The following is a 24,521-nucleotide window of genomic DNA, read 5'->3' as shown; positions in this document are numbered from 1 at the left end:
AGCTGCCACCACAGCACAAACATGTGACTGACGGTAAGCTTGGCCAACCATTTTGAATCTGGTTCCATCTCCTGCAGTAGTCCATGCATACACATGGGCTTTATTGGCATCAAAAATATCATTCATCATAATAATTGAAAAGAGACATGGTTAACATTAAAAAGTAATAGAAAACAGAATAGAAAATAAAATTATAAAAAATAAATATATATTTTACAATACGTAAAATTAACATTTGTTCCTAACAACATGAAGGTTTATAGCGCCCTGTAGGAAACTAGCTACCCTCTCAAACCGATCTGCAGAAGGGCTAGTTGATAAAAAGGACATCAAAGCTGCAACAGAAGAGTTGGCTCTCAATGCAAGAATAGGGGTTAAGTGCTTGGCCTGAATCTCAGCGTATCCTGCAGTAGTAGTTTTATGACTGACATTTTGCGCTGTGCCAGAATTTCGAAGAAGAAGAGTTTGGATTTATATCCCACCTTTCTCTCCCGTAAGGAGTCTCAAGGTGGCTTACAAGCTCCTTTCCCTTCCTCTCCCCACAACAGATACTTTGTGAGGTAAGAACATAAGAAAGAGCCTGCTGGATCAGACCAGAGTCCATCTAGTCCAGCACTCTGCTGCTCACAGTGGCCCACCAGGTGCCTTTGGGAGTTCACATGCAGGATGTGAAAGCAATGGCCTGCTGCTGCTGCTGCTGCTCCCAAGCATCTGGTCTGCTAAGGCATTTGCAATCTCAGATCAAGGAGGATCAAGATTGGTAGCCACAGTTAGGTAGGTGGGGCTAAAAGAGTTCCGAAGAACTGTGACTAGCCCAAGGTCACCCAGCAGGAATGTAGGAGTGCGGAAACACATCTGGTTCACCAGATAAGCCTCTGCCACTCGGGTGGAGAAGTGGGGAATCAAACCCGGTTCTCGAGATTAGAATCCACCTGCTCTTAACCACTACACCACGCTGGCTCACAGGCTCAGAAAGGTCAGTGTCCCTGTACAATGATAATGTTTGAACAAGAATAACATTTGATGGTGACAACAGAAGAGTTTCCTAGTAAAACGAAACTATTTGGTCAATCAACAAGCACAGTACAACATATGATAACTTTTGAGTCTATCAGCAAAACAATATAATGCAGTGGGGCCAAAGGTTAAGAAATAGAAGGTAAAATCCATTGCCTCTGACAGAACTCACTCCTGAGCTGATCCATTAGATCACAGTACTACTCCCTCTACAACAGGGGACGGCAACCTTTAACACCCAAAGAGCCATGGGGCATGGCTCTGCCTCCCCAAGCCAAACTACAGGACGACCCGTCGAATGGCAGCTAAGATCTTACAAATCCCAAATCCTCATCTTCATCCCTCAGAGCAGCGGTTCTCAACCTTGGGGTTGTGACCCCTATGGGGGTCAAATGACCATTTCACAGGGGTTGCCAAGACCACCTTAGACCAGGAAATTCCCATCACCCTCTCAGCTGCAGCCACGCTGTAATGGCGGATCGGGCCTCCACTTTTTCACTTCCACCTGAGACCTTCCATAGGTTTTCAGCTGAGAGAACCCGAAAAACCCGCCAAGGGGCAAAAGCCCCCAACTAGACGCGGGAGGACGCCCGGGAGAAGGTAGCAGCAGCCGCTGCTACTGCCGCCGCCGCTGCGGCACCGAAAACAAAGAAGACGAACCAGGCCAAGAGGGGTGCAGCTCCTCTGTCACAGCAGAGGCTCCTGGTGCCTGGCAATCGGCCGCGCCGTGATTCCGGCCCCTATAGGGCCAATGAAGGAGCGAGGCTGCAAGGCGAGACCAGCAAGGAGTTTCCCGCTGTCACGGAGGACGATCCGCCCTTTCCAGCTGGAGCTGATGCCGGATCCATGCAAGATCGAGGCGTGGGGGGCCGGGAAGGGCAGAGGAAGGGCAGGGCAAGTGGGGAGGGCAGAGGAAACCCCCCCATAAGGCCCAGAGCAACCCAATCCCCGGAGGGCAGAGCAACCCCGGGTCCGGAGGGCAGGGCTACCTCCCCCATTCGTTCCTCCAATTCAAACGGCCAGGAAAGCAGAGCCTTTAGAGCAGGCTCATGGAGGGACACTTCCCCAGATGAACTCATGCACAGTTTAGAGAGGCCATGGGGGTCACCACAACATAAGGAACTATATCAGGGGTGGGCAATTATTTTTTCCATGGGGCCGCATAAGAAACAGAAAATAGTGTGGAGGGCCGGGCCAAAAGGCAGGGGGGCGAGGCGCTTTTGAAAGCCCCGCAGAAGCTGGCAGCCAAGGCAACCGGCTTCTGTGGGGCTTTCAAAGGCGCCTCGCTCCCCAGCAAGGCAGGGGGGCCAGTCAGGGTCATCCGGCGGGCCGGATGTGGCCCGCGGGCCGTATAATGCCCAGGTCTGAACTATATTAAAGGGTCGCGATTTTAGGAAGGTTGAGAACCACTGCCTTAGAGGCAGAGATCGCAACCCAACAAAGATGGCTTGAGAAACTAAACATTGTTTAGTTTCTGCAAAGATTGTCATGCCCTTATATAAAGCCGTGGTGCGACCACACTTGGAGTACTGTGTTCAGTTCTGGTCGCCACATCTCAAAAAGGATATCGAAGAGATAGAAAAAGTGCAGAGAAGGGCAACGAGGATGATTGAGGGACTGGAGCACCTTCCTTATGAGGAGAGGCTGCAGCGTTTGGGACTCTTTAGTTTGGAGAGGAGACGTCTGAGGGGGGGGATATGATTGAAGTCTATAAAATTATGCATGGGGTAGAAAATGTTGACAGAGAGAAATTTTTCTCTCTTTCTCACAATACTAGAACCAGGGGGCATTCATTGAAAATGCTGGGGGGAAGAATTAGAACTAATAAAAGGAAACACTTCTTCACGCAACGTGTGATTGGTGTTTGGAATATGCTGCCACAGGAGGTGGTGATGGCCACTAACCTGGATAGCTTTAAAAGGGGCTTGGACAGATTTATGGAGGAGAAGTCAATTTATGGCTACCAATCTTGATCCTCTTTGATCTGAGATTGCAAATGCCTTAACAGTCCAGGTGCTCGGGAGCAACAGCCGCAGAAGGCCATTGCTTTCACATCCTACATGTGAACTCCCAAAGGCACCTGGTGGGCCACTGCGAGTAGCAGAGAGCTGGACTAGATGGACTCTGGTCTGATCCAGCTGGCTTGTTCTTATGTTCTTATGTTCTTCTTATGTTCTTATTGTAATGACGTGTTTCTAAAGATTGGACAGATATAACTTCTTGCCTGATGGTTTCTGACAGACTACAGTCTTCTCCAGGCGAGCCCCCAACAGAGGCACACTGGAGTCAAACTACAGCCAGGCAATTATGACTTCTTTTGCTTGACTTTCTGATTCTTATTCCCTGCGCCTGCCTTCTTCGCTTCCTGAACTATTGACACTTTGAACTCATCCACCCAAGCATGGAATTTGTCTCATCACTTGTAACACAAATAGACTCACTCTGCCAGACTCTATTTTTTTTTTCTGTTTGGGGTCTTATACTCTGTTCCACATAAAGATGTTAGTTCAGTCAGTTGAGGTGCAGCCGTTGAGAAAATTGTATGCTTCCATATTAGAATATAGTCCCAAACAAATATGAGAATTATCATTCATTTTACCACGCTGCCTTTGTGAAAACCATCATTTTGTGCATCATTGAATATGGCACTTTGATACGAGAGCATCTAAGCCAAAATGTATTTTTACTTTCAAACTTTCAAACAGAGGGAGGAGCAGTGCTAGGTAGGCACTAGGACCCAGGCAGAGCATTCTACAAGAAAGAAGGTCAGGCGTGCTTTGTTCTGTGGCAGAGGAATATACAATCCACTAACATATTTACTGGAAACGGAGTATAGCAGAGCTGCAGATAACACTGGAGAAGAAGGGATTTTAGTTGTTCTCAGTACTTGCTGGTCTTGATGTAATACCTGCTGTCGATATTCTCTATCATGAGCAAATATCTAGCAAGTCAGTGGTGTTACCAGGCTGCACAGCTCAACAGGGAAATGCAAATGGAACATTTTCCCTCCTAAACATTACACAATGGAGGAACCTTAGTTATATATGCAGAGCTCATTCCAAGATAACAGGGTCCAATTCTTTTGGGAGTCTCATTGTAATTTTTCTGGCTGAGCTGGACATAGCATGCTTGCAACAAAGGTAAACAAAAAGAAAACCAACGTAGTACACAGGGCATATGGCAAGCAGAACCAGAAACAGTTTCTGTTATGCAAACATGGACACCAAAAAATTGCACACAGTGTGATTCAGAGCTACTAAGAAGAACAGAAAGGTGGGGATGTAAAAGATATATTAATTGAGAAAACTTTACATGTATTTCAAGCCCTGTTGTGTCATATCTGGGCAACCTAGCTTGTATCTAAATGATGTTGGTTACCTCTCAGCTTAAAATTACCTGCTCACCTACGCTAAAAATGGTCTTGCATAACAAATTCCGGACACAACTTAAAACTATGCAATGAGCAATCGTCTGCATCCACACGTGGATGATAAACAACAAAGTTTAGGCATCATGCCTAAGATGCAGAAGGTGTTAACTCAATGCCTAGTACAAGTTTTCTCCCATCCCTGGAAGCTAACAGATACATCCTGTTTGCAAAACTGCGTTCAGAGCGGTTCGTGTCTCTCACAGTGCAAAGCTCTGAGTTACCCCATGGGTTGGGGCCTTTTCCACAACAGTCACTTTCAACGTTTCCAGAATGATAATAAAACGTTTTCTTTGTGGATTTCCACATGTCTTTTCCCCCCATTTGATTTCAGAAACATTTCCAAGCAGCTTTTTCTCCATTGTTTCCGAAAACACTTTTACTGCATTGTTTTTTTCCTGAAACTTTTCTGAGTGAGCTTCCCTCACAGTGTAATCATACTTAAAATTATTTTTCTTCCCCGCCAAAATGGCAGACGGTTATCCACACCTCTTGTCCATTCACCCAACCTCCCCTCCCTCCCTCCCTTCCTTCCTTCGCTGCCTCACCCATCTACTCTTAATTTCTAGTTTCTTGCCCTTTACCTTTTTCCCTGTTTTTGGGACCATCAAATCAGTGACGCTATGAATTATCACAGAAGCACACGTGGGAAAAAAACAAAACAATTGGCGGCTAACAAACAGCATTTGGAGGAGGAAAGTGCAGAAGTACTTCATTGTAAATGATGGGATCAAAAACACTTTCTAAATGGGTAAGCATGGTGTGCGGGAAAGACTTATACTATACTTCCTTATGAGGAGGGGCTGCAGCGTTTGGGACTCTTTAGTTTGGAGAGGAGACGGCTGAGGGGGGATATGATTGAAGTCTATAAAATTATGCATGGGATAGAAAATGTTGACAGAGAGAAATTTTTCTCTCTTTCTCACAATACTAGAACCAGGGGGCATTCATTGAAAATGCTGGGGGGAAGAATTAGGACTAATAAGAGGAAACACTTCTTCACACAACGTGTGATTGGTGTTTGGAATATGCTGCCACAGGAGGTGGTGATGGCCACTAACCTGGATAGCTTTAAAAGGGGCTTGGACAGATTTATGGAGGAGAAGTCGATTTATGGCTACCAATCTTGATCCTCTTTGATCTGAGATTGCAAATGCCTTAACAGACCAGGTGCTCGGGAGCAGCAGCAGCCGCAGCAGGCCATTGCTTTCACATCCTGCAAGTGAGCTCCCAAAGGCACCTGGTGGGCCACTGCGAGTAGCAGAGAGCTGGACTAGATGGACTCTGGTCTGATCCAGCTGGCTTGTTCTTATGTTCTTATGTTCTTCTTATGTTCTTATTGCACAGAATCTGGCTTTTCCATCTTACCCTTATTTCTTCTCCTGGTGGAGCCATGGCTCAATAAGAATGCACATACTTTACATGCAGGAGGTCACAGGTTCTGTTATCCTCAGCTAAAAGGAACTCAGACAAGAAGTACTGAGAAAGACCCTTCTAGGAGAGCAACTGCCAGCCACAGTAGACAAGGCACAGCCAAACACATCAGTAGTTTGAATGAGTATGAAAAGAGCATCGGGTGTTCCTTTGTTCTTCCTTTGCCACGAAAGCAACAGGATTTTACTTCTCATAGCTTCCAAGAAAATGTAGAATTGCTATCTATCCAGTGGTGGGATTCGGCAGAACTAGTTGTTAAAATGGTGCTTGTAAACAGCCAGTTGTTAAATTATTTGAATCCCACCACTGTATCTATCCACATTTTTTAATGGACAGGTCTCTTTTGGGAAGTAGGTAACACAGTTTAGTCAAGGGGCAAGTGCATTTAGTGTGTGTTATCGCTCGGCAGTGCTCAAACAGCGCTACAGCACTGCTGCAATGATCAGACAACCAAATCAGGTTTGCCTGGAAGCAGATTCAATCAGTCCTGCTTCTTGGCCCTATGACCTCTGGAAAAGGTTCAGATTCTGAGCAATAGGAGAACTTTGGGAAAATTAAAAACACCTTAGGGCTCAATTCACCATATTGCCCATCACTCTAAATCAGTGTTTCCCAACCTTTTCGAGGTCAGGGTACCCTTGACCTCACTCTTCATATCTCACGGTACCCCTGCCGCCACCCTCCACCTTCCCCTCCCATTGCCCTTGCTTGCCACACACCCCAGGGTGAAGGGAAGCACTGGGGGTGATGGTGGCTGCTGACCTTGTGGCAGGCCCTGCCCCATGGGCCAGCTCCATGTCCTTGCTGGCGCCGGTGGGAGACACCACAAAAATGAGGGGGCGGGGCAGTAGTGTTGCCACACTACCCCTGGGACATGCTCACGGCACTCCAGGGTACCACGGAACCCTGGTTGAGAATGGCTGCTCTAAATGCTGCTTAATGTCATGCTAACCATGCTTGTGCAAAACAAACAAGAATTCCACAAAGCTGGATGATGGGCGACAAGTACAATTACAATAAAACAAAAGTTAAAACCTCTTTGCCACTGCCTGCAAGACTACCAATTAAAAAGGGGGAGTCACACACTTCTGTCTGTCACAAACTCTGAGACAACAAACCCTCATGCTGCACTGCGTCATTTATATTTAACAGTACTGGCCTAAATTACCACTTGGGCAGGAAAGTTACTGTATGCTGTCAGGTGACGCCTGCGCCATGCTGGTTCAGGGCAATGTCCATCAAGTGGATTCATTCACAAGCAACACCTGGTGGCAAACAATTGTTTTCTCCTTATGATTGTTCCTACTGAGCAGGTATTTCTTACCCTCACAGCTTGCAGCAACTAACATTTTGGCAACTCCTCACAAATGATGCTCTAGAAGTCAAAGGATCCAGAAGTAAACAATGTCACAGGTAACAAGTACTTGTGAAACGAAGTATAATCTCTTAAACCAGCTGCCTAACTATCCTTTCAAATGGATTAACAGTACTGGGCGGTGTTTAGCAGAGATCTCCCGCTATTACAGCTGATCTCCGGGCAACAAAGATCACTTCACCTGGAGAAAATGACAGCTATGGAAGATAGACTCTATGACAGCCATTCTCAACCAGGATTCTGTCGTACCCTGGGGTCCGTGAGCATGTCCCAGGGGTACCGCGGCAACACAACCACCACCACCCCCTCATTTTTGTGGTGTCTCCCACCGGCACCAGCAAGGACATGGAGCTGGCCCATGGGGCAGGGCCTGCCACAAGGTCAGCAGCCACCCCCCCCCCCCCCGTGCTTCCCTTCACCTTGGGAGGGGAAGGTGGGGGGTGTGGCAAGCAGGGGCAATGGGAGGGGACGGTGGAGGGTGGCGGCTGGGGTACCGTGAGATATGAAGAGTGAGGTCAAGGGTACCCTGACCTCGGAAAGCTTGGGAAACACTGCTCTATGATATTATTTCCCATTGAAGTCCCACCCATCCTTAAAGTCTCCCATCCTCAGGCTCCACCCTCAAAACCTCCAGGTGTTTCCCAAACCTGGAGTTGGCAACCCTGTGGGATGGATTCAAGGTCAGCGGAAAGAGGAAACAACTTTGGCAAATTCTGCCCTTTCAGTACCAATGTCAATTTCCCTCTTAGGATGTTTCTGTGGGTCCTGGATATACTCAAACGAACAACATTTCACAGAGCTGGATGGGCTGCAGCTGAGGGGAGGAAAATTCAATTTGGCTGCCAGAGAGACTTATGTTAGCAAAAACAAAGCCTTAGATCCAACCCTGTGTTCTTGTGGGGGGGGGGGGCAGCAATCTATCTCTTTATACGTTCCGTGCTGTATGGATCTATCAAGCTTCTTCTACACCAGTGGTGGCGAACCTATGGCACGGGTGCCAGAGGTGGCACTCAGAGCCCTCTCTGTGGGCACGCGCACACAGAGTGCCCCCCCCCCCACATCTAGGCTGGCCTGGGCCACTGGGCTCGGTTATTAGCATTAAACTTAAGACCTAGTTTTGGGGAAGCAGTGTAGGTAACCCTGTTAAGCACTGTTAAACCCTACTGATTTTCATGGGAAGAACTAAAGCGTGATCCTTTACCTGGGAGTAAGCTCGGTTACTGGCAATGGGGCTTGCTTCTGAGTAAACCCTCCTAGGGTCGTGATTCACCCGTTGGAAGAGTTACATGGTTGCTTCAAAGCAAAGCCACCAACTACCACCAAGTTTACTCCTAACGTGCGCCTCGGAGCCAACCGTTTTTTCTAAACTAAAACCTCAGTATTCAGGTTAAATTGCCGTGTTGGCAGTTTACAATAAATAAGTGAGTTTTGGGTTGCAGTTGGGCACTCGTCCTCGAAAAGGTTTGCCATCACTGTTCTACACAATTGTTATTAGTCTGATCCTCAACTTTTAAATGAAATAATTTCTACTTTTTTTGTCCCGTTACCCTTCTTACATTCTTTTATGTACTTTTTGGGGTGGAGCAACCAGACAGGCACTCAATATTCCACAGAACGGCATTTATGATGTCTGCTCATTTATTTTAATTGACATCTCATTAAGTATCTGTCCCAACTTGTTTTTCTTTGCCACAGAACTGAAGACTACACATATGACTATAACTGAGGAAAGTGTCATAACCCAGTTTAGAAACATCTTTGTGTTTTTTAAAGGTTTGCTCGAAAACCGAAACAGCTGTGTAACTCAAAAAACTGCATTCATGATTTTTAACAATAGCTGTACCAAACAGTCTGTGTTTCTTGTGCTACAGGAACAGTGCAACTAAAAGATGATTTAAACATTTTTTACTGCCACATCACTTACCTGTTTTTTTATGGAATCTTTTTTTAATTATGACTTCAAAATCTGCCACAATTATTTATAGCATTTCAAAGTCATCAGTTTAATAACGGTTTTCCCAACAGACAATTGTTTTGTGCTTACTAACACTGAATCAGACTTTGTGGAACGTCTTGATGTTGTTGCATTCAAAAGTGGAAAGCTAGCCCAGAAGCAATATTATGGCACAACATAGTGATGTTACCCTTTCCCTTCCTAACCAGTCTTTATCCTTAGAACAACAGAAAAAAGTCATTTAAAAAATGAGATACTAAATACCAGACAGTGGCTGACACAAAAGAGGTTCCAATGGTAAAGAACAAATACTGCACATGACTCAGAGGAATATTCTCTACCATTTGAGAAACCTAGGAGATGTGAGCCTTGAAGTGAAATTACTTCAGAGACCTAACGAGGGAATTTCTAGACTGGAAATGAAGCACTGTTCATTCCTTCCAAGAAAATGTGATCCTGCACCCATAGGAGCCATGGAAAAGAATGCAGTGCTTCTCTATGGATGTACGTGAAACCCTGTTACTTCTTCTACTGTCCCCTCTTTGCCTCTTCTCAGCCCACCACTTCCAGGATAGCAAAGCCGAAGAAAGAATATATATTTTGCTACAGAAAACAAAGAAAGCAAGCAGAGAGCAATGGATTTCCCATATCAAATTGGAGACCAAGGAGCATGAGTTACTCCAGTGTTCCAGTCTCTTGGCTCAAACCCAAACTTTGCATCCAAATCTCACCCCAACCTCAAATCTCTCTCTCTCCCTCACAGGGGGTAGCCAAGTTAGTTCACACAGACTCCTCCTCCTAAGGAACTACACATTTCATTTAAAAAATCTGTGGCCACAATGCCACAGAATGTGTTTTGCTGAACTACCAACATAAGCATCCCCATGTGTGGCTCAAACAGGTGCCCAATAACCCTTCGGTAAACACTTATGTCAACATTACTGGTGTTGCAAAATCTCTTTACTGAGGGACTAAAGCACTGTACTTACGGACAGAGTAAGCCGAATCTCAACATGATTGCAGTTTTTGGACAGCCTTTTCTTTAAAGCTCGGACTGCATCTTTGGGACTAAAATAAAACCAGAGAGAAGTGTTGATTCACATTAAGGGATCAGGCTTCCGACCAGTGTGAACATTCCCAGGAGCGAATGTAAACCCAATTGGAGCAGAATAACTCATATGCTTCAATAATATTGATCTGCAAAGCCCTACACAGCTTGGACCCTGCTTACCTGAAGGAGCACCTGCACCCATATGTACCTACCTGGTCACTGAGATCACAGGGGGAGGCACTCCTGGCTTTCTCTGTGATTGCCCTCCAGGCTCTGGAATAGTCTCCCCTTGGATATTTGCCATGTGTCTACCCTTTATGGGTTTAGGAACATAGCGAACACCTCCCTCTTCGCCCAGGCATTTGGTTAGCCCCCCTGGAAAATCCCTCTCTACGGCTGCTGTTCTAGGGGTGTGGGTGGGGGAGTTGCAGTTGGGGTTATTTTAAGGCCATTTTTATTGTGGTTTTAATGGTTATATTTGGTTGATGATGTTTTATTGTGGTTTTCAAATTGTTTTTAACTTACGTAAGCCACCAAGAGATGCTAGGATGAGGCAGGGTATAAACACTTATAAATAACTAAACAAAATAGCAGAATTCCTGTTGCAGCGATTAGAGGGCCAAAGGAGGGTTTTGAGTTGCAAGATCACAAAGCGGAGTTAAGAAGATTCCTGTCCGTCCCATCCAGAGTCTACAGAGGCAGAAAGGTGATCTATAGGCCCAGTGGTGGGATTCCGCAGGTTCGTACCACTTCGGCAGAACCGGTTGTTAAAATGGTGCTTGCATACAACCAGTTGTTAAATTATTTGAATCCCACCAATGTCTATAGCCCACCACTACCACCACTGCATGCAATTACTCATTGCATGGGATAAATTCTGGGACACACTGGCTGATAAGGGATGTGGCTCCAGGCACGCATTGAGAACTGAAGCGCATTGGGGCAAGGTTTCTTGTTCTGACGCACTTCCCCCCTACCATGCACCAAGAGAGGAAGTATGTTGGGGCAAGATTTCTTGTTCTAATGTACTTCCTCTTGCCCCATAGGTGCTTCTCTCTTTCCCTGCGGAAAGCAAGAGCACCTCTAATGCAACGTTTTGCACTAGAGCGGGGCAATCAGCCATTGAGTGGGCAATCAGCCATTGAGAGGTAAGCCAAATACACTCCAAAGGCAAGGTGGCCCCACTAAAAAAGTTGTCTCTGGCCATCTCCCCCCTCACCTCTGCAGGCAGCGGAACTGACAGCTGAGTTTGAGAAACGTATTTAAAATACAGGGGACCTGAAAACTTCATACCCCATCTGCAATTTTAAGTTGTTCAAGTCACTGTACCCCTGCAGTGTACTATTCCCTGAGCAAATGGCCGGGTCTAAGAAGTTTCATCCTGGCCAGACTTCTACTTGCTTTCTCGCTTCTGCACCTCACTTCAGAGTGTTCCATGTACCGTATCTGAGAATTTATCAAGACCAATGCTTACAGAAGAAACAGGGTCCCATGAAGCCTAAAGGATTTATATTTTATGGCATCGGCCATGACTTCCACAGTCACACCCGGCTGGCTTTTAAAGCAAACAAAAAAGGCCTAGCCTAAACGCTCACTCCTATTCAATGGAGCTAATGCAGTAGTCACAAAAGATTGCCATATCAAAACTCCCGAGGCAAATTAAGCAAGGCTAGGGGTGTTAACAGCAATATCCTGGCTCTCGTCCAGTGTTAATTACAGGATGCTTCTTAACAATCCATGCAATCCAGCGTGCTTGTACATCAACATTTTCGGGGTGGCAGCATACATCTTACATTTATTTATAAATACGAGCAAAAGGGTGGGGTGGAAACAAGGGGGGGAGCTGTTCTGCAAAGGAATTGCTGTTTGTTTGTTTTTACAAGTCAGCCCACAGTGCTCTGTTAACAAGAGGTGGAGTGGTCTGGTCTAATTCCCCTCCTCAATGCACCCATAAACTGCATAGCTTGTTTGTCTGCAAGGTTTTCTAACTCCTGGGAACAGCTTTTCATTGGTCACAAGTAGCTGCTGGGGTGGGGGAGAGGGAATGATTACATGGAGGTTCTAAGGCTTTTCATAAATGTCTGCTATCCTTCTTATACTGGACCTTCTCAAAGTTGTGGCTTATTTTTTTATTATTCTGAAGTTAAAGAAGATAGTACAGGGATCTGAATTAGACATTAGTAGCTCAGTAATGGAACATTGGTAGAGGAACTACTAACCAGTTTAGACTAAACTGAATACAAGCTGCAACTAACACGTTTGAGTGAAAGAAACGAGCCCTTCATTGATCAATTGACATCTTATGTTGATTTTCTAAATTCTAACATCAACGAGAAGAATCACAGGCAGTTTCCATCTACCCCAAATACAAAAAGGATGATTGGGTTTATCCACACGCAAGTTTTCCTAAGCTTTCTTCCAAAGAAAAACTTCTGCAATGGAGAAAGATAGGCCCCTTCCACACGGAAGCGGAAGGGGTTGGGTGGGCGTAAACCACGCCGCCCCCACGACGCTGGGACCGTCCGTGTCCTTATGAACTGGCTGGGACGACATGCCGCGGAGCGCCATCACTGCCGGCACGGCTTATCCCCGGTTATCCGGTACGTCGCTAAGGCCTGGAGATTATCGCCAGCGTTCCCTGCGCCGCTTCGCTTGAGCTGCCGTGAGGGTAGCTGGTGTGTCCCCAGGCCTCGGCGACGCGCGGGAAGGCCGGAGACCAGGTAAGTGACGGGAGGGAGTGGGGGGGGGAAGGCGCCTTGGAGCCATAAAACGCCCGTGCGGAAAGGGCCATAGTCTTGGTCAGAAGACTTGGCAGAAAGGCCCCTTCCTCACACGCAAGATAATGCGTTTTCAAACCATTCACAACTGTTTGCAAGTGGATTTTGCTATTCCGCACAGCTTCAAAGAGCACTGAAAGCAGTTTGAAAGTGCATTATTCTGCATGTGCGGAATGAGCCAAAAAAAGATTTTTAGTTTTTTAAATCATAAGACTGCAAGGATCTTGATTGTTTTACTGTCTCTTTCTGTATAACATCATCAAGCGAGCGACTGTTGTATCTTTTAAAAACCAAATTCTACTTTTCATGTAGAATTTCATGTGCTCAGGGGGAGTAAGGCTCATTGAATAATTAAATAAATTAAATTAAAAAACAGATTAAAATCTTCCCATTATTAAAAGTAGGATATTTCCACCTGCAATAGCTTTCTTCTCGACATGTGAGAGAATTTAGTTGCTTTCTTATAGATTCTCATAGATAAGCAATTCAGCTTTGTGGTCTAAGATAAATTCAAACTTGTCTCGCTGGATATTGGGAGGAGCCTGTCCAGTTACCCATGTCAAATCGATCTCAAATTTTAAAGACTCACAAGACTACTGGGCCAGTGTGCGATCAAAGTAGTTTTGGCCTCTTTACCAACTGAGGGGGCCATTCTATGTGAAATATCCTAGCAATACACTCCTCATCTAAAATAAAAAGGCTTCTTGAAAGTCAGTAAACTTGGAAATACAAAACAGAGGCCAGAGAAACTAATACGGGGTTCTGAAAGCAGGCTGTTCTTTAGAACGTAAGTCAAGTGAACAAGTCAGAGAGGATAAGGAGCTATGCCATCTTCTTCTAAACAATGCAAGTGGTTGGACAGGAAACTCAGTGCAGAGTTTATAAACTACCAGCATCCAATGGCGATGCTTGTCCTGGTTTATATCACTGCAGGCTGCAAGTGTGTGGGTGGGGGTTCCATGATAGAACGCTCCTCCACAGTGGAATCCTCCCCGCCCCCCCACCTCCATGTACACGGGGAATTAATACATCAGGAAGAAAGCTAGAACCATGATACACTACATTTCTATTCGCAGAGAGGGATTTTTTGTGTGTGTGAAGGTACACAAGGAAAACCAGAGCTTTCTTAGTTCAAGTCAATGCATTTAATAATGTCCTAGTGTAAACACAAAAGGTGGACATTTTATTTTATTTATTTATTTGTTTTGCATTGTTCAATTTATATACCGCCCTCCCCCAAAGGGCTCAGGGCGGTTCACATCAATAAATACATTAAAAACAATAACAACTACAAGAGTCACTAAAACATTCCACCTGCACAAAAAAATTAAAACATATTTCATTGATGGCATCTGAATTATCTGTTTTGTTCCCCTCCGATCTCTTTCCTGCGCCCATGGGAGGCCAGATATTATTTATAGCGAATATCCAATGTTACCCCGGCTGGCCAAATGCCTGGCGGAACAGGTCCGTTTTGCAGACCCTACAGAAACTCTGTATGTCCCGCAGGGCCTAGATCTCACCTGGGAGCCTGTTCCACCAAGTAGGTGCCAGGGCTGTAAAAGCCCTGGCCCTTCTTGAGGCCAGCCAGATCGCTTTGGGGCCAGGGATCACCAGCAGGTCTGTCTCAGAAGAACGCAGGGGCCTAGCGGGCAATACAGGGAGAGACGGTCCCTTAGGTATGCAGGTTAAAATTTTGTTTTAACATCAAGGCTGGGGGCGCTATGACTCTAGAATTATTCTTGAGAAAAATATTGCAGGGATGGAGAGTGAGAAGAGATCCTCAAAACTGCCCTGACTATATTCCACAGTTAAAGTGGCATAGGTTATTTAGCAAACAACAATTGCATGGGGGGAAAAGACATCAATTAGTTTCTGCAGTTGCTTTTCCTGGATTACCTTTTTTGCTCCCCAGGTGATACACAGGACAGGTCTTTCCAGTACAGGCACCAACACATCACAACTGCTCTCTGACACCCATTCCAACCCCTGGTTTTCCATAATTGAAGAAAAAATTGCCTCTATTGGACTGTCAGTGGATTCACTTTGCCCTTTGTCCTATTCAGAAGCTTATAGGAAATTAAAAGGTCAACTATTGGATAGAGAGTTCTCTACCCTAATCACCGCAGCCAAGAAAACGTGCTCCCCCCTGTATTTTTCTCTCCCATTTGAATGGGGCCACTTGGCACACTACCTGTATTGCTTAATAAACCCTGTTCAAAGGAGAGCCATAATGCTCGCCAGGTTTAATGTTATGCCTTCTGCCTTGTTACATGGCAGATTTAATAAGCAAGAAAAGGCTAAAAGATTGTGCCCATGTAACGATGGCTCAGTTGAATCTCTGGCCCACCAATTACTTCACTGTCTCAGATTCAAGGAAATCAGATCCAAGTATGTGAATCTTACTCCTTTACATTTACCCCATCTCCCCGATTTAATTAGATTACACTACTTGTTGGACAACCCTGATCCTTCTCTCTGTATGATAGTGGCAGACTTTCTCCTGGAAATTACCAAACGCCAGTAGATTTCCTTCGACCTAACATTTATTTCCTGTTTTGTATATGCTTTTTAATCGTTTTTATTATTGTTGTACTGTTGTCTATGCCAATAAAGGCTTGCTCGCTAAAAAAGAAAGGATTGGGGTGGAAGAAGAGTACCCCATATTTTGGGGGCACAAGGTGTCGCCGACTGCCATGCCAACTGGCTTTTTCACTGAAGACTGCCTGCTTCAAGTAGAGATTTCTCAAAAAAGAGCCCTTATATCACTGCTCAATCTACCCTGTTATGCTGTCACTGATGACTCTGCTATCAATGGTAGACATCTCAGAGGGCTGTCTAATTTATTCGGATCAAAGCAAAAAAAAGTGTCACCCCTTTGCAGCATACAACGCAAAATATCAGCCTTTGGCTACATGATTTTGCACTCTGATCTGGTAGAGAGGTATATTCTGCATTACTGTGAGCTACTTTGAAAGGGACAATTTCCTAAGTGGCTATAATTTCAGTCCAGAAACACCACAAGCACTCAGGAGACAACTGTGCCCCAATTAACGCTTCTGACAGCTCTTTCTTGTGGTTCCATTTCTTAGGGAGGTACAATTGCTGTCTGCTTGTTTGAGGGCATTTTCTGTAGTTGGTAGCAAAAGACAGCCAATCAGTCTTATATATCCAGACTGTCTTAATGAAATCATTGTTAAGGTAGCCAAACGTTGCACTTTCGCTCAGCTTAATAAGAAAGCGACCGTTTCAATCATTTTATTAACTGCATCAAATTAACTGCATTAAATTAACTGCATTAACTGCATTAAATTAAAAACTGTTATTATTTTTTCAGCTGTTTCATTTGTGTTTAGCTTATGCCCTTTATGTTGGTAGAACTTGGGTCATAATAAATGAAAAATATTACATATATTTTCTTTCTCTTTTTAAAAAAACGACAAGAAAAAAAACTTTCAAATTCACAGATGTTCCTTTCCGTCATCTGTTTTCCTTGATAATATTGAAAATATCACCTTTGCCCAGATTTTTCATGTTTACTTAGGACACGGTTAACCCTCCTTTCTCTAGCCAAAGACACTTTGTATTGGCTTCATGGCTCTGGCAGTACAATTCTAAGCAGTTATGCCCTTCTGAGCCTATTGACTTAACTGGATTTAGACAGATACACAGACCTGTCCTATGTATCACCTGGGGAGAAAACAACTATGTTTAGGACTGCGCTGTTACCTTGAACCTTAAATTGATCTCCCAGTAAGCAACTCCTGCCGAATTTCATAGTTCCAAGGTACACCACAGCCCTTTCCACATAATTAATTTAAAACATTTTGAGGCAGGAAACAAAACATTTCCACCATTGAGTTCCGCATTGTTTTACCCCCTTTGGTTCCCAAAATATTTTATTTTCAGCCTCAAAATGTTTTAAACGATTCCCCTCTTAAACCGATTCTTGAGGCTGAAATGTATTCAAAATGGCTTCCTTACTGTGTGTATCTCTTCAAAAGTATCTCTGCTCAGCGCCATTTTGTGAGCTCACCCCCCTTTCCCCTTTGCCTATGTTTTAATCATTTCTGTGAGTTATTTTGTTCATTTGTGGGGCTAATATTCTAGGCCAAGTGGTGAGAATCGAGGCACAAAACCATGAAGCACAAAAGCAGTGATTCATCAATGAACTCAAAAAAGCGAGCCGGGATGGGGGGGTGGGGGTGGCCTTGAATTGTTTCCAGGGGGTGAGTGCGGACAAAAGGGAGAGATTGAAAATATTTTACAAATGTTTTAGGACAGTGATGGCGAACCTTTTCAAGACCGAGCGCCCAAATTGCAACCCAAAACCCACTTATTTATCGCAAAGTGCCAACCTGGCAATTTAACTTGAATACTGAGGTTTCAGTTTAGAAAAAAACGGTTGGCTCCAAGGCGCGCGTTACTTAGGAGTAAGCTTAGTGAAGCAACCGTGCAATGCTTCAAATGGGTGAATCACGATCCTAGGAGGGTTTTCTCAGAAGCAAGCCAAATTGCCAGCAACCGAGCTTACTCCCAGGTAAAGGATCATGCCCAAACCAGCCTAAATGTGTGTGTGGGGGGGGGGTGATTTTCCACCCCCCTCCCACATGACGAACTCTGTGTGGACGTGCCCACAGAAAGGGCTCTGAGTGTCACCTCTGGCATCCGTGCCATAGGTTCGCCATCACTGTTTTAGGAGAACTGTGTGGAAAGGGCCCACATCAGCCAGGCCAGATTTGGAGTAGCATATGCAGTTCTGGAGGTATCACTTCAAAAAGCATGTGGACAGAATGGAGCAGATACAGAGAAGAATGACAAAAATGATCAGGCCAGGCCGTATGCAGAACGGTGGGGTTTGGGAATGGTCAGTCTGGAAAAGAGGAGGTTGAGGGGGGAACATGATTGCTCTCTAAGTATATGAAAGACTGCCCCATAGACAAAGGCAGGGAGCTGTCCCTGTTGGCATCATACTCACAATTTTGGGGATATATTATAGGCTTAAAGGTATGAAGAATAGTTCAGCAGTGGAACTGTCTGCCTAGGGAGGCGATAAGCTCCCCCTTATTGGAAGTTTTCAAACAGCAGCTGGTAGGATACTTATCAGGGATGCTTAGGCTGATGCTGAATTAAGTAGGTGGGCAGACTAGATGGCCCCTTCCCACTCTATGGCCCCTTCCGCACACGCAAAATAATGTGTTTTCAAACAACTTTCACAACTGTTTGCAAGTGGATTTTGCTATTCCGCACAGCTTCAAAGAGGACTGAAAGCAGTTTGAAAGTGCATTATTCTGCATGTGCGGAATGAGGCCATGATTCTAAGAGCCAAATCATCCCAGACTTGACTTCCTAAATACCGAATTGCAGCTGAAAGGTCGTTTCACTACATTAGATAGCAAATCAAAGCATCCAAAAAGTGTACAAAGAATTTCTGTCTCTCTGTATGGACAAAGTATCCAACCAGGTGGATTCTAGGGAGCCTGTGTTCCCTGGAGAGCAACTTTCCAAAGCACATTGAGATGCTTACCCTTCTTCAGTTGTATTAATGATATCACAGATGTGCATGAACTGCCCCCACTCTTCCGCCTGCAGTGCCCCGAAGGTGGCTTTTTCTGCAGAAGAAAAAAAGACAAGAGTTATCTCACATAAAATATCACAGCAAAATGCAAGCATGGGTCATTTTTTGTTCCTTTCCAATTACTCAAGAGGGAAGATTTTATATATATACTACACACACACACACACACACACACACACACACACATACATACATACATACATACATACATACATACATAGAAGAAGAAGAAGAAGAAGAAGAAGGAGGAGGAGGAGGAGGAGGAGGAGGAGGAGGAAGAGGAAGAGTTTGGATTTATATACCCCCTTTCTCTCCTGCAGGAGACTCAAAGGGGCTGACAATCTCCTTGCCCTTCCCCCCTCACAACAAACACCCTGTGAGGTAGGTGGGGCTGAGAGAGCTCCGAGAAGCTGTGACTAGCCCAAGGTCACCCAGCTGGCGTGTGTGGGAGTGTACAGGCTAATCTGAATTCCACAGAGAAGCCTCCACAGCTCAGTCGGCAGAGCTGGGAATCAAACCCGGTTCCTCCACATTAGATACACGAGCTCTTAACCTCCTACGCCACTGCTGCTCCTCCACTGCTGCTCCACATATATGTATGTATGTATGTGTACATATATATATGTGTGTGTGTGTGTGCATATTAATCAATAAAGTTTATTGATTAATACAATGTATAACAAAAACAATCCAAATATATAATTAAATCATTTTAGGATACTCCTCACATTGGAGTTTCTAGTCTTATACAATTAAAATGTACATCATGTAAATTACAAACTTGAACTTGTCGAACTTCTCTATCCTAAATTTAGGACTGGAACCGATTATGGCAATTCTTACTAGACCTTACCTACAACAAATTACCATATATACTCATGTATAAGTCGAATTTTTCAGCACATTTTTAATGCTGAAAAAGCTCCCCTTGACTTATATGCAGGTCATTACATTTTTTGTGTGTTTTTACTTTGCCGGCCAGCAGGGGGCGCAGTTTTTATGCTAGTGGCACCAAAATTTCAGGGTACCCTCAGAAGACACTCCTGATGATACCAACCATGTTTGGTACAGTTTGGTTCAGGGGGTCCAAAGTTATAGACCCCCAAAGGAGGTGTCCCCATTCCCCATTGTTTTCAATGGGAGCTATTAGTAGATGGGGCTACCCTTTTAAGGGTCCATAACTTTGGACCCTCTGAACCAAACTTCACCAAACCTGGCTGGTCTCATCAGGATAGTCTCTCTATGATACCAGCCAGGTTTGGTGAAGTTTGGGTCAGGGGATCCAAAGTTATTGACCCCCAAAGTGGATGCCCCATCCCCCATTGTTTACAATGGAAGCTAATAGTACATTTTCCATTTCTGATAATATCCCTCTTAAAATCTAAGTTGGGTTACATTTGGACATACAGATGATGATGAGGAATCCAGTTTTGGAGGATTTTAACTCTTGTGTTTGAGCTTGGTTGCTGGTTGAGCTAAGGTTTTTGTACTTTTAAAGTTATTGTTGAGACCATATTGTTCTTGTTGACCCTCTTTTCCACTTACAGAGCCAGTTTGCTGTTTTTCTTTGAAATAAATATTCAAAAACATTTAACCTACTGATGCCTCAATTGATGTAATTTTATTGGCATCTATTTTTATTTTTGAAATTTACCAGCAGCTGCTGCATTTCCCACCCTCGACTTATATGCGAGTCAATAAGTTTTCCCAGTTTTTTGTGGTAAAATTAGGTGCCTCAACTTATATGCGGGTCGACTTATACGCGAGTATATACGGTACATATTTGCAACTGAACAACATATCATCTGTTTATCCCAACATTTTTATTGGGCATTTTCTCAGGAGGGAAGATTTGATTTAAGGCAACCTTGCTTCGAAACTGACTGAAACCTCTAGGTAATCTTCCACCCTGGACACAAAGACCAGGGATTAACATCTGGCAGGCATGGTTTAAAGCCTAGGAAAGCCAACTGATAGGATAAACAGATGATATGATTTCTGAGCAAATCTCAAAAGGTACAGAAATTTGCCTCAGATAATTCATTAGTAGGAGACTGGTAAGGTCTGCTTCTGGACAAGCTCAGAAACAGACAGGAGTTCTTCACACAGATTATTTACTCCTTCACAATCTTCAACCATCTTTGTCAGATTTATTTCTTTAAAATATGTATGTGCCTCCTTTCTTTTGTACAGAGCTCCAGGGTGGCTTAGAAATGTAAAATCAAATTTTAAAATATTTTATTTACAATTCAAAGCAGTTAGAGGGGCAAAAAGATGTATGAATATATGAAAAGTGGAGATTCTAACAAATGCCAATGTTCTGTGCATACACAGTGGGAGGCACTACAACTGAGTGGTTACAATGCTGGATTGAGAAGTACAAGTTCAAACCCCATCTTGGCCAGCAACTCCTCTAGGAGACTTTGGGCCAATCCCCCTCTCTCAGGCTTTAAAAATGGAAGATAAAACAGAGGACCATGTACCCTATCCTGAGTTCCTTGAAGGAAGGGCCAGCTAAATATTTAATTAATAAAGACTGATAAAGAGACTGGAGCAGCAGTGGCGTAGGAGGTTAAGAGCTCATGTATCTAATCTGGACGAACCGGGTTTGATTCCCAGCTCTGCCGCTTGAGCTGTGGAGGCTTATCTGGGGAATTCAGATTACCCTGTGCACTCCCACACACGCCAGCTGGGTGACCTTGGGCTAGTCACAGCTTCTCGGAGCTCTCTCAGCCCCACCTACCTCACAGGGTGTTTGTTGTGAGGGGGGAAGGGCAAGGAGATTGTCAGCCCCTTTGAGTCTCCTGCAGGAGAGAAAGGGGGGATATAAATCCAAACTCTTCTTCTTCTAAATGGATAGTGAAAGTTATTCCTAATTAATTATTCAAAAGGTCCAAGGAGGCTGGTGTTAAATGGGTCAGCAGCTGATTGACAGTTGCAGATTCTTCCCAGAGGGCAGATTCCCATAAGGTGGGTTCATTTTCTATGGCTCGTCATCAGGAGCGGCTCACCAGCCACACTTTCTACCCTGCATCTATCACACGGAAGGATCACAATGGCGCATCCAGAGCATCCCAAGCCCTGGAACAGCAAGGATCAGAAGTGCTGAAATGGCATTCCTTGCTCCGTCTTGCTGCATCCGAGACAAAACAGCCAAGGGCAGCAACCTTTGGATCCTGAACTGCTGGCTGACGTTCTCTTTGCTGACATTCAATGCCCTTCCTTGCTAGCGATAAAGGTTTTGTTTTGTTTTTCTTTCTGGCAAGGCATCTTGGCTTTGTCTGTAAGAACCTTAGCATGCACCTTACAGTAAAGTCACGGGGTAAGGCTGCTTCCGATGAAATTTCTCCCCATCACACTACTGTTAAAAGAACAGGAATTCGGGGGGGGGGGGGGGCCCACCACAGTTGGCCCAGCAATGGTAAACAACACTCAGAGTTGGCTGGGGACTTAGTCCCTGAAGACACGCACAACAGTAGCAGCTGGGTTGCTACAACCTTGACAACAAGGGATGCTGGTTAGAAGTCTTCAGGAACTAATGTGGTTGGTTACAGCCGGGAAGACTTGAGTTCAAATCCCCACAGCAATTTCTTTCGGGGACCTTTGGCCACTCCACTAACGGCCAATCTTTTGGACTCAGTGTGTCAAAAATGCAGAAAATGTCTAACTTGCTTCTGCTGGCATGTAACCCCCCCCACACCCAAGCAAAAGAGAAACAATGATTTACATATTCATCTACTTTCAAAATATACAGTTCAATAATGTGTGGTGTATTATATACACAACATATATTGTATAATTATATACAATATCAATATGATGTTGTATATATTATACAATATATATTACATGATACATTATATATACATTATATATATACATTATATACACTACACGTTGTTGGACTGTATACTTAATATTTATATTTATAAAGAAATATTATATATATAAAGAATTGTCCAATAATTACAAAAATGACTCAAACTCAAACAGGGGGAAATGCTGTTGTTGGGTTTTGGCAAACGCCGGCGCATCACCCAAACGTTGTGGTATGTCGCCTTGGCCATCAGCGGACCGGCCAATCGATCGCTCTCGCGGCCCACCTCGCAGGGTTGTGATCATGACAAAACAGGGGCGAAAAGAACCCAAGCTCCTTGGAGGAAGCTCGGGATGGGGGAAAAAAATATAATAAAGAAATGCAAATCCTAAATAAGCACCCGGCTGGCACCCTGGGGAAGTGGAGCCTTTATCCGTGGGGAGGGGGGGAGGGTTTCTCCCCGCTTTCTTTCTTCACTCCAAGGCGATCCCTTGAAAATTTCCAAATCAAAACTTGCTCCAGGAGAGAGCGAGGGGCGGGCGTCGCTTACCTATCAGGTGGCCCACCGCCGTGCCAAAGGGATCCTTCTGGCTCTTCCCAAAAGCCATGCCGCCTGGCCAGAAAGGAGCCCTCCGCCAGTCGTCTCCGCCGCCGCCCGCGAGAGTCGCAGCCTGCTCGGGTCGAGAGCCCCGGCGCGAACTGAGCTCCCTGCCCCGCTTGGAGGAGGAGGAGCCCGGCCGCCTCCAGCTCCTCGCCCCGCGGTGCTGCCCACTGGCCCGCGCGTCCGGGATCACATGCGGCGCGGGGCTCTCCAAGGCGTGCGCCTTAACGCAGGGAAAAGGCGCAAGTCTGGACGGGCAGGCGGCAGGGAGACCCAGCGAGCCGAAAGGGTTTGGGGGTCGGGGGACAGGCTGGGGCCGGGGAAGGCTCTTTCGCCCACTAGGGAGGGACTTCCTCTTCCCTAGCAAAAGCTAATAGGGAAGGGAGGGGTGGGGGAGAGGCGCTGGTGCCGTTCCCTACCGATCTATCCCTTTCTGTACTGGGAAATAATAAATGTAGTGGCGTGGACTTCCTGGTAAGCAATTGCCCTCTAGGGTTTCGCAAAACGTGTTCCAGGTTGGCTCAGATGTGGTAAATGGAGGCCGTCCTGTCGCCTGTGAAGCAGATCCTTTTTGTAAAATAAAATGAGCAACCAGAAGCGTTTTTGCTCTGTCTTTTAGACGTCTCAGGGCAGTTTCGCACGTGCTGAATGAGGCACTTTCAAGCTGCTTCCAATACACTTGACTGTGTGAAGCAGCAAATGATCGTTAAAGTGCATTTGGAAGGACATTATTCGGCGTGTGTGGAAGCACCTTCAAAATGACTCACAAACTCCTGTCCTTCCTCTCCGCACGACAGACACCTTGTCAGGTTGGTGGGGCTGAGAGAGTTCGGAGAGGACTGTGACTGGCCCAAGGTCACCTAGCAGGCTTCAGGTGGAGGGAGAACAGTTCATTTTTCTGCCTTGCTTTTTGTGTACCTTTAAGAAGCCTCAACGCAGCTTACAATCGCCTTCCCCTTCCCCTCAAGAGACACCTTGTGAGGTAGGTGGGGCTGAGAAAGTTCTGAGAGAACTGTGACTGGCCCAAGGTCACCCAACAGGCTTCATGTATGGGAGTCGGGAAACAAACCTGGCTCACCCGGTAAGAGTCCGCCATTCATGTGGAGGAGTTGGGAATCAAACTGCATGCTCCACATTAGAACCTGTTGCGTTTAAACACTACACCATCCTGGTCGGATAGATCCTATCCTGTCATCTGAAGCACATCCTTTTTAAAATTTAAGAACTATACATTTAAAATTCTGGAAGAACAGCAGTGTTACTCTGGTAAATCAAAAGAGAGGAAAAATTGGGCTACTTTAATAACCAACCAGGTTTATTATTATAGCCGTTCATGCACTCTAATCCTGTGTTTTTTAGATAGATATTTATTACGGCCTTTTGGCCAGCCAATAGTTTAAAATCAGAGTACATGTGAATACATAGCACTCCACTTATACAAAAATATAATATAAATTAAAATCCATTATAAAATCTATTAATAAATAACA

At 45.0% G+C, this 24,521-nt stretch overlaps 1 protein-coding gene across 2 annotated transcripts in view; it reads right to left on the bottom strand.

The window, feature by feature from the left end:
* The window catches only part of TOM1L1 (target of myb1 like 1 membrane trafficking protein), an 88,999-nt gene extending 65,615 nt beyond the window's left edge, over positions 1–23,384 (bottom strand). The window contains exons 1-3 of one of the 2 annotated variants that reach the window (XM_048489812.1): positions 22,981–23,384; positions 18,563–18,647; positions 10,197–10,275 (exon numbers count right to left, since the gene is read on the bottom strand). In XM_048489812.1, coding sequence (XP_048345769.1) covers positions 10,197–10,275; positions 18,563–18,647; positions 22,981–23,038 — 222 coding nt within the window. In that variant the 5' untranslated portion in view covers positions 23,039–23,384. Of the gene's footprint in view, positions 1–10,196; positions 10,276–18,562; positions 18,648–22,980 lie in introns of those variants that run through there. The other variant, XM_048489813.1, reaches the window with a different exon arrangement.
* Between the last annotated feature and the right edge of the window lie 1,137 nt (positions 23,385–24,521).

Source organism: Sphaerodactylus townsendi, linkage group LG03 (genome assembly GCF_021028975.2).
Source record: "Sphaerodactylus townsendi isolate TG3544 linkage group LG03, MPM_Stown_v2.3, whole genome shotgun sequence".
NCBI lineage: Eukaryota > Metazoa > Chordata > Lepidosauria > Squamata > Sphaerodactylidae > Sphaerodactylus > Sphaerodactylus townsendi.
The sequence above is the reverse complement of the archived record's forward strand: the minus strand, read 5'-3'. Positions and strand labels throughout refer to the sequence as shown.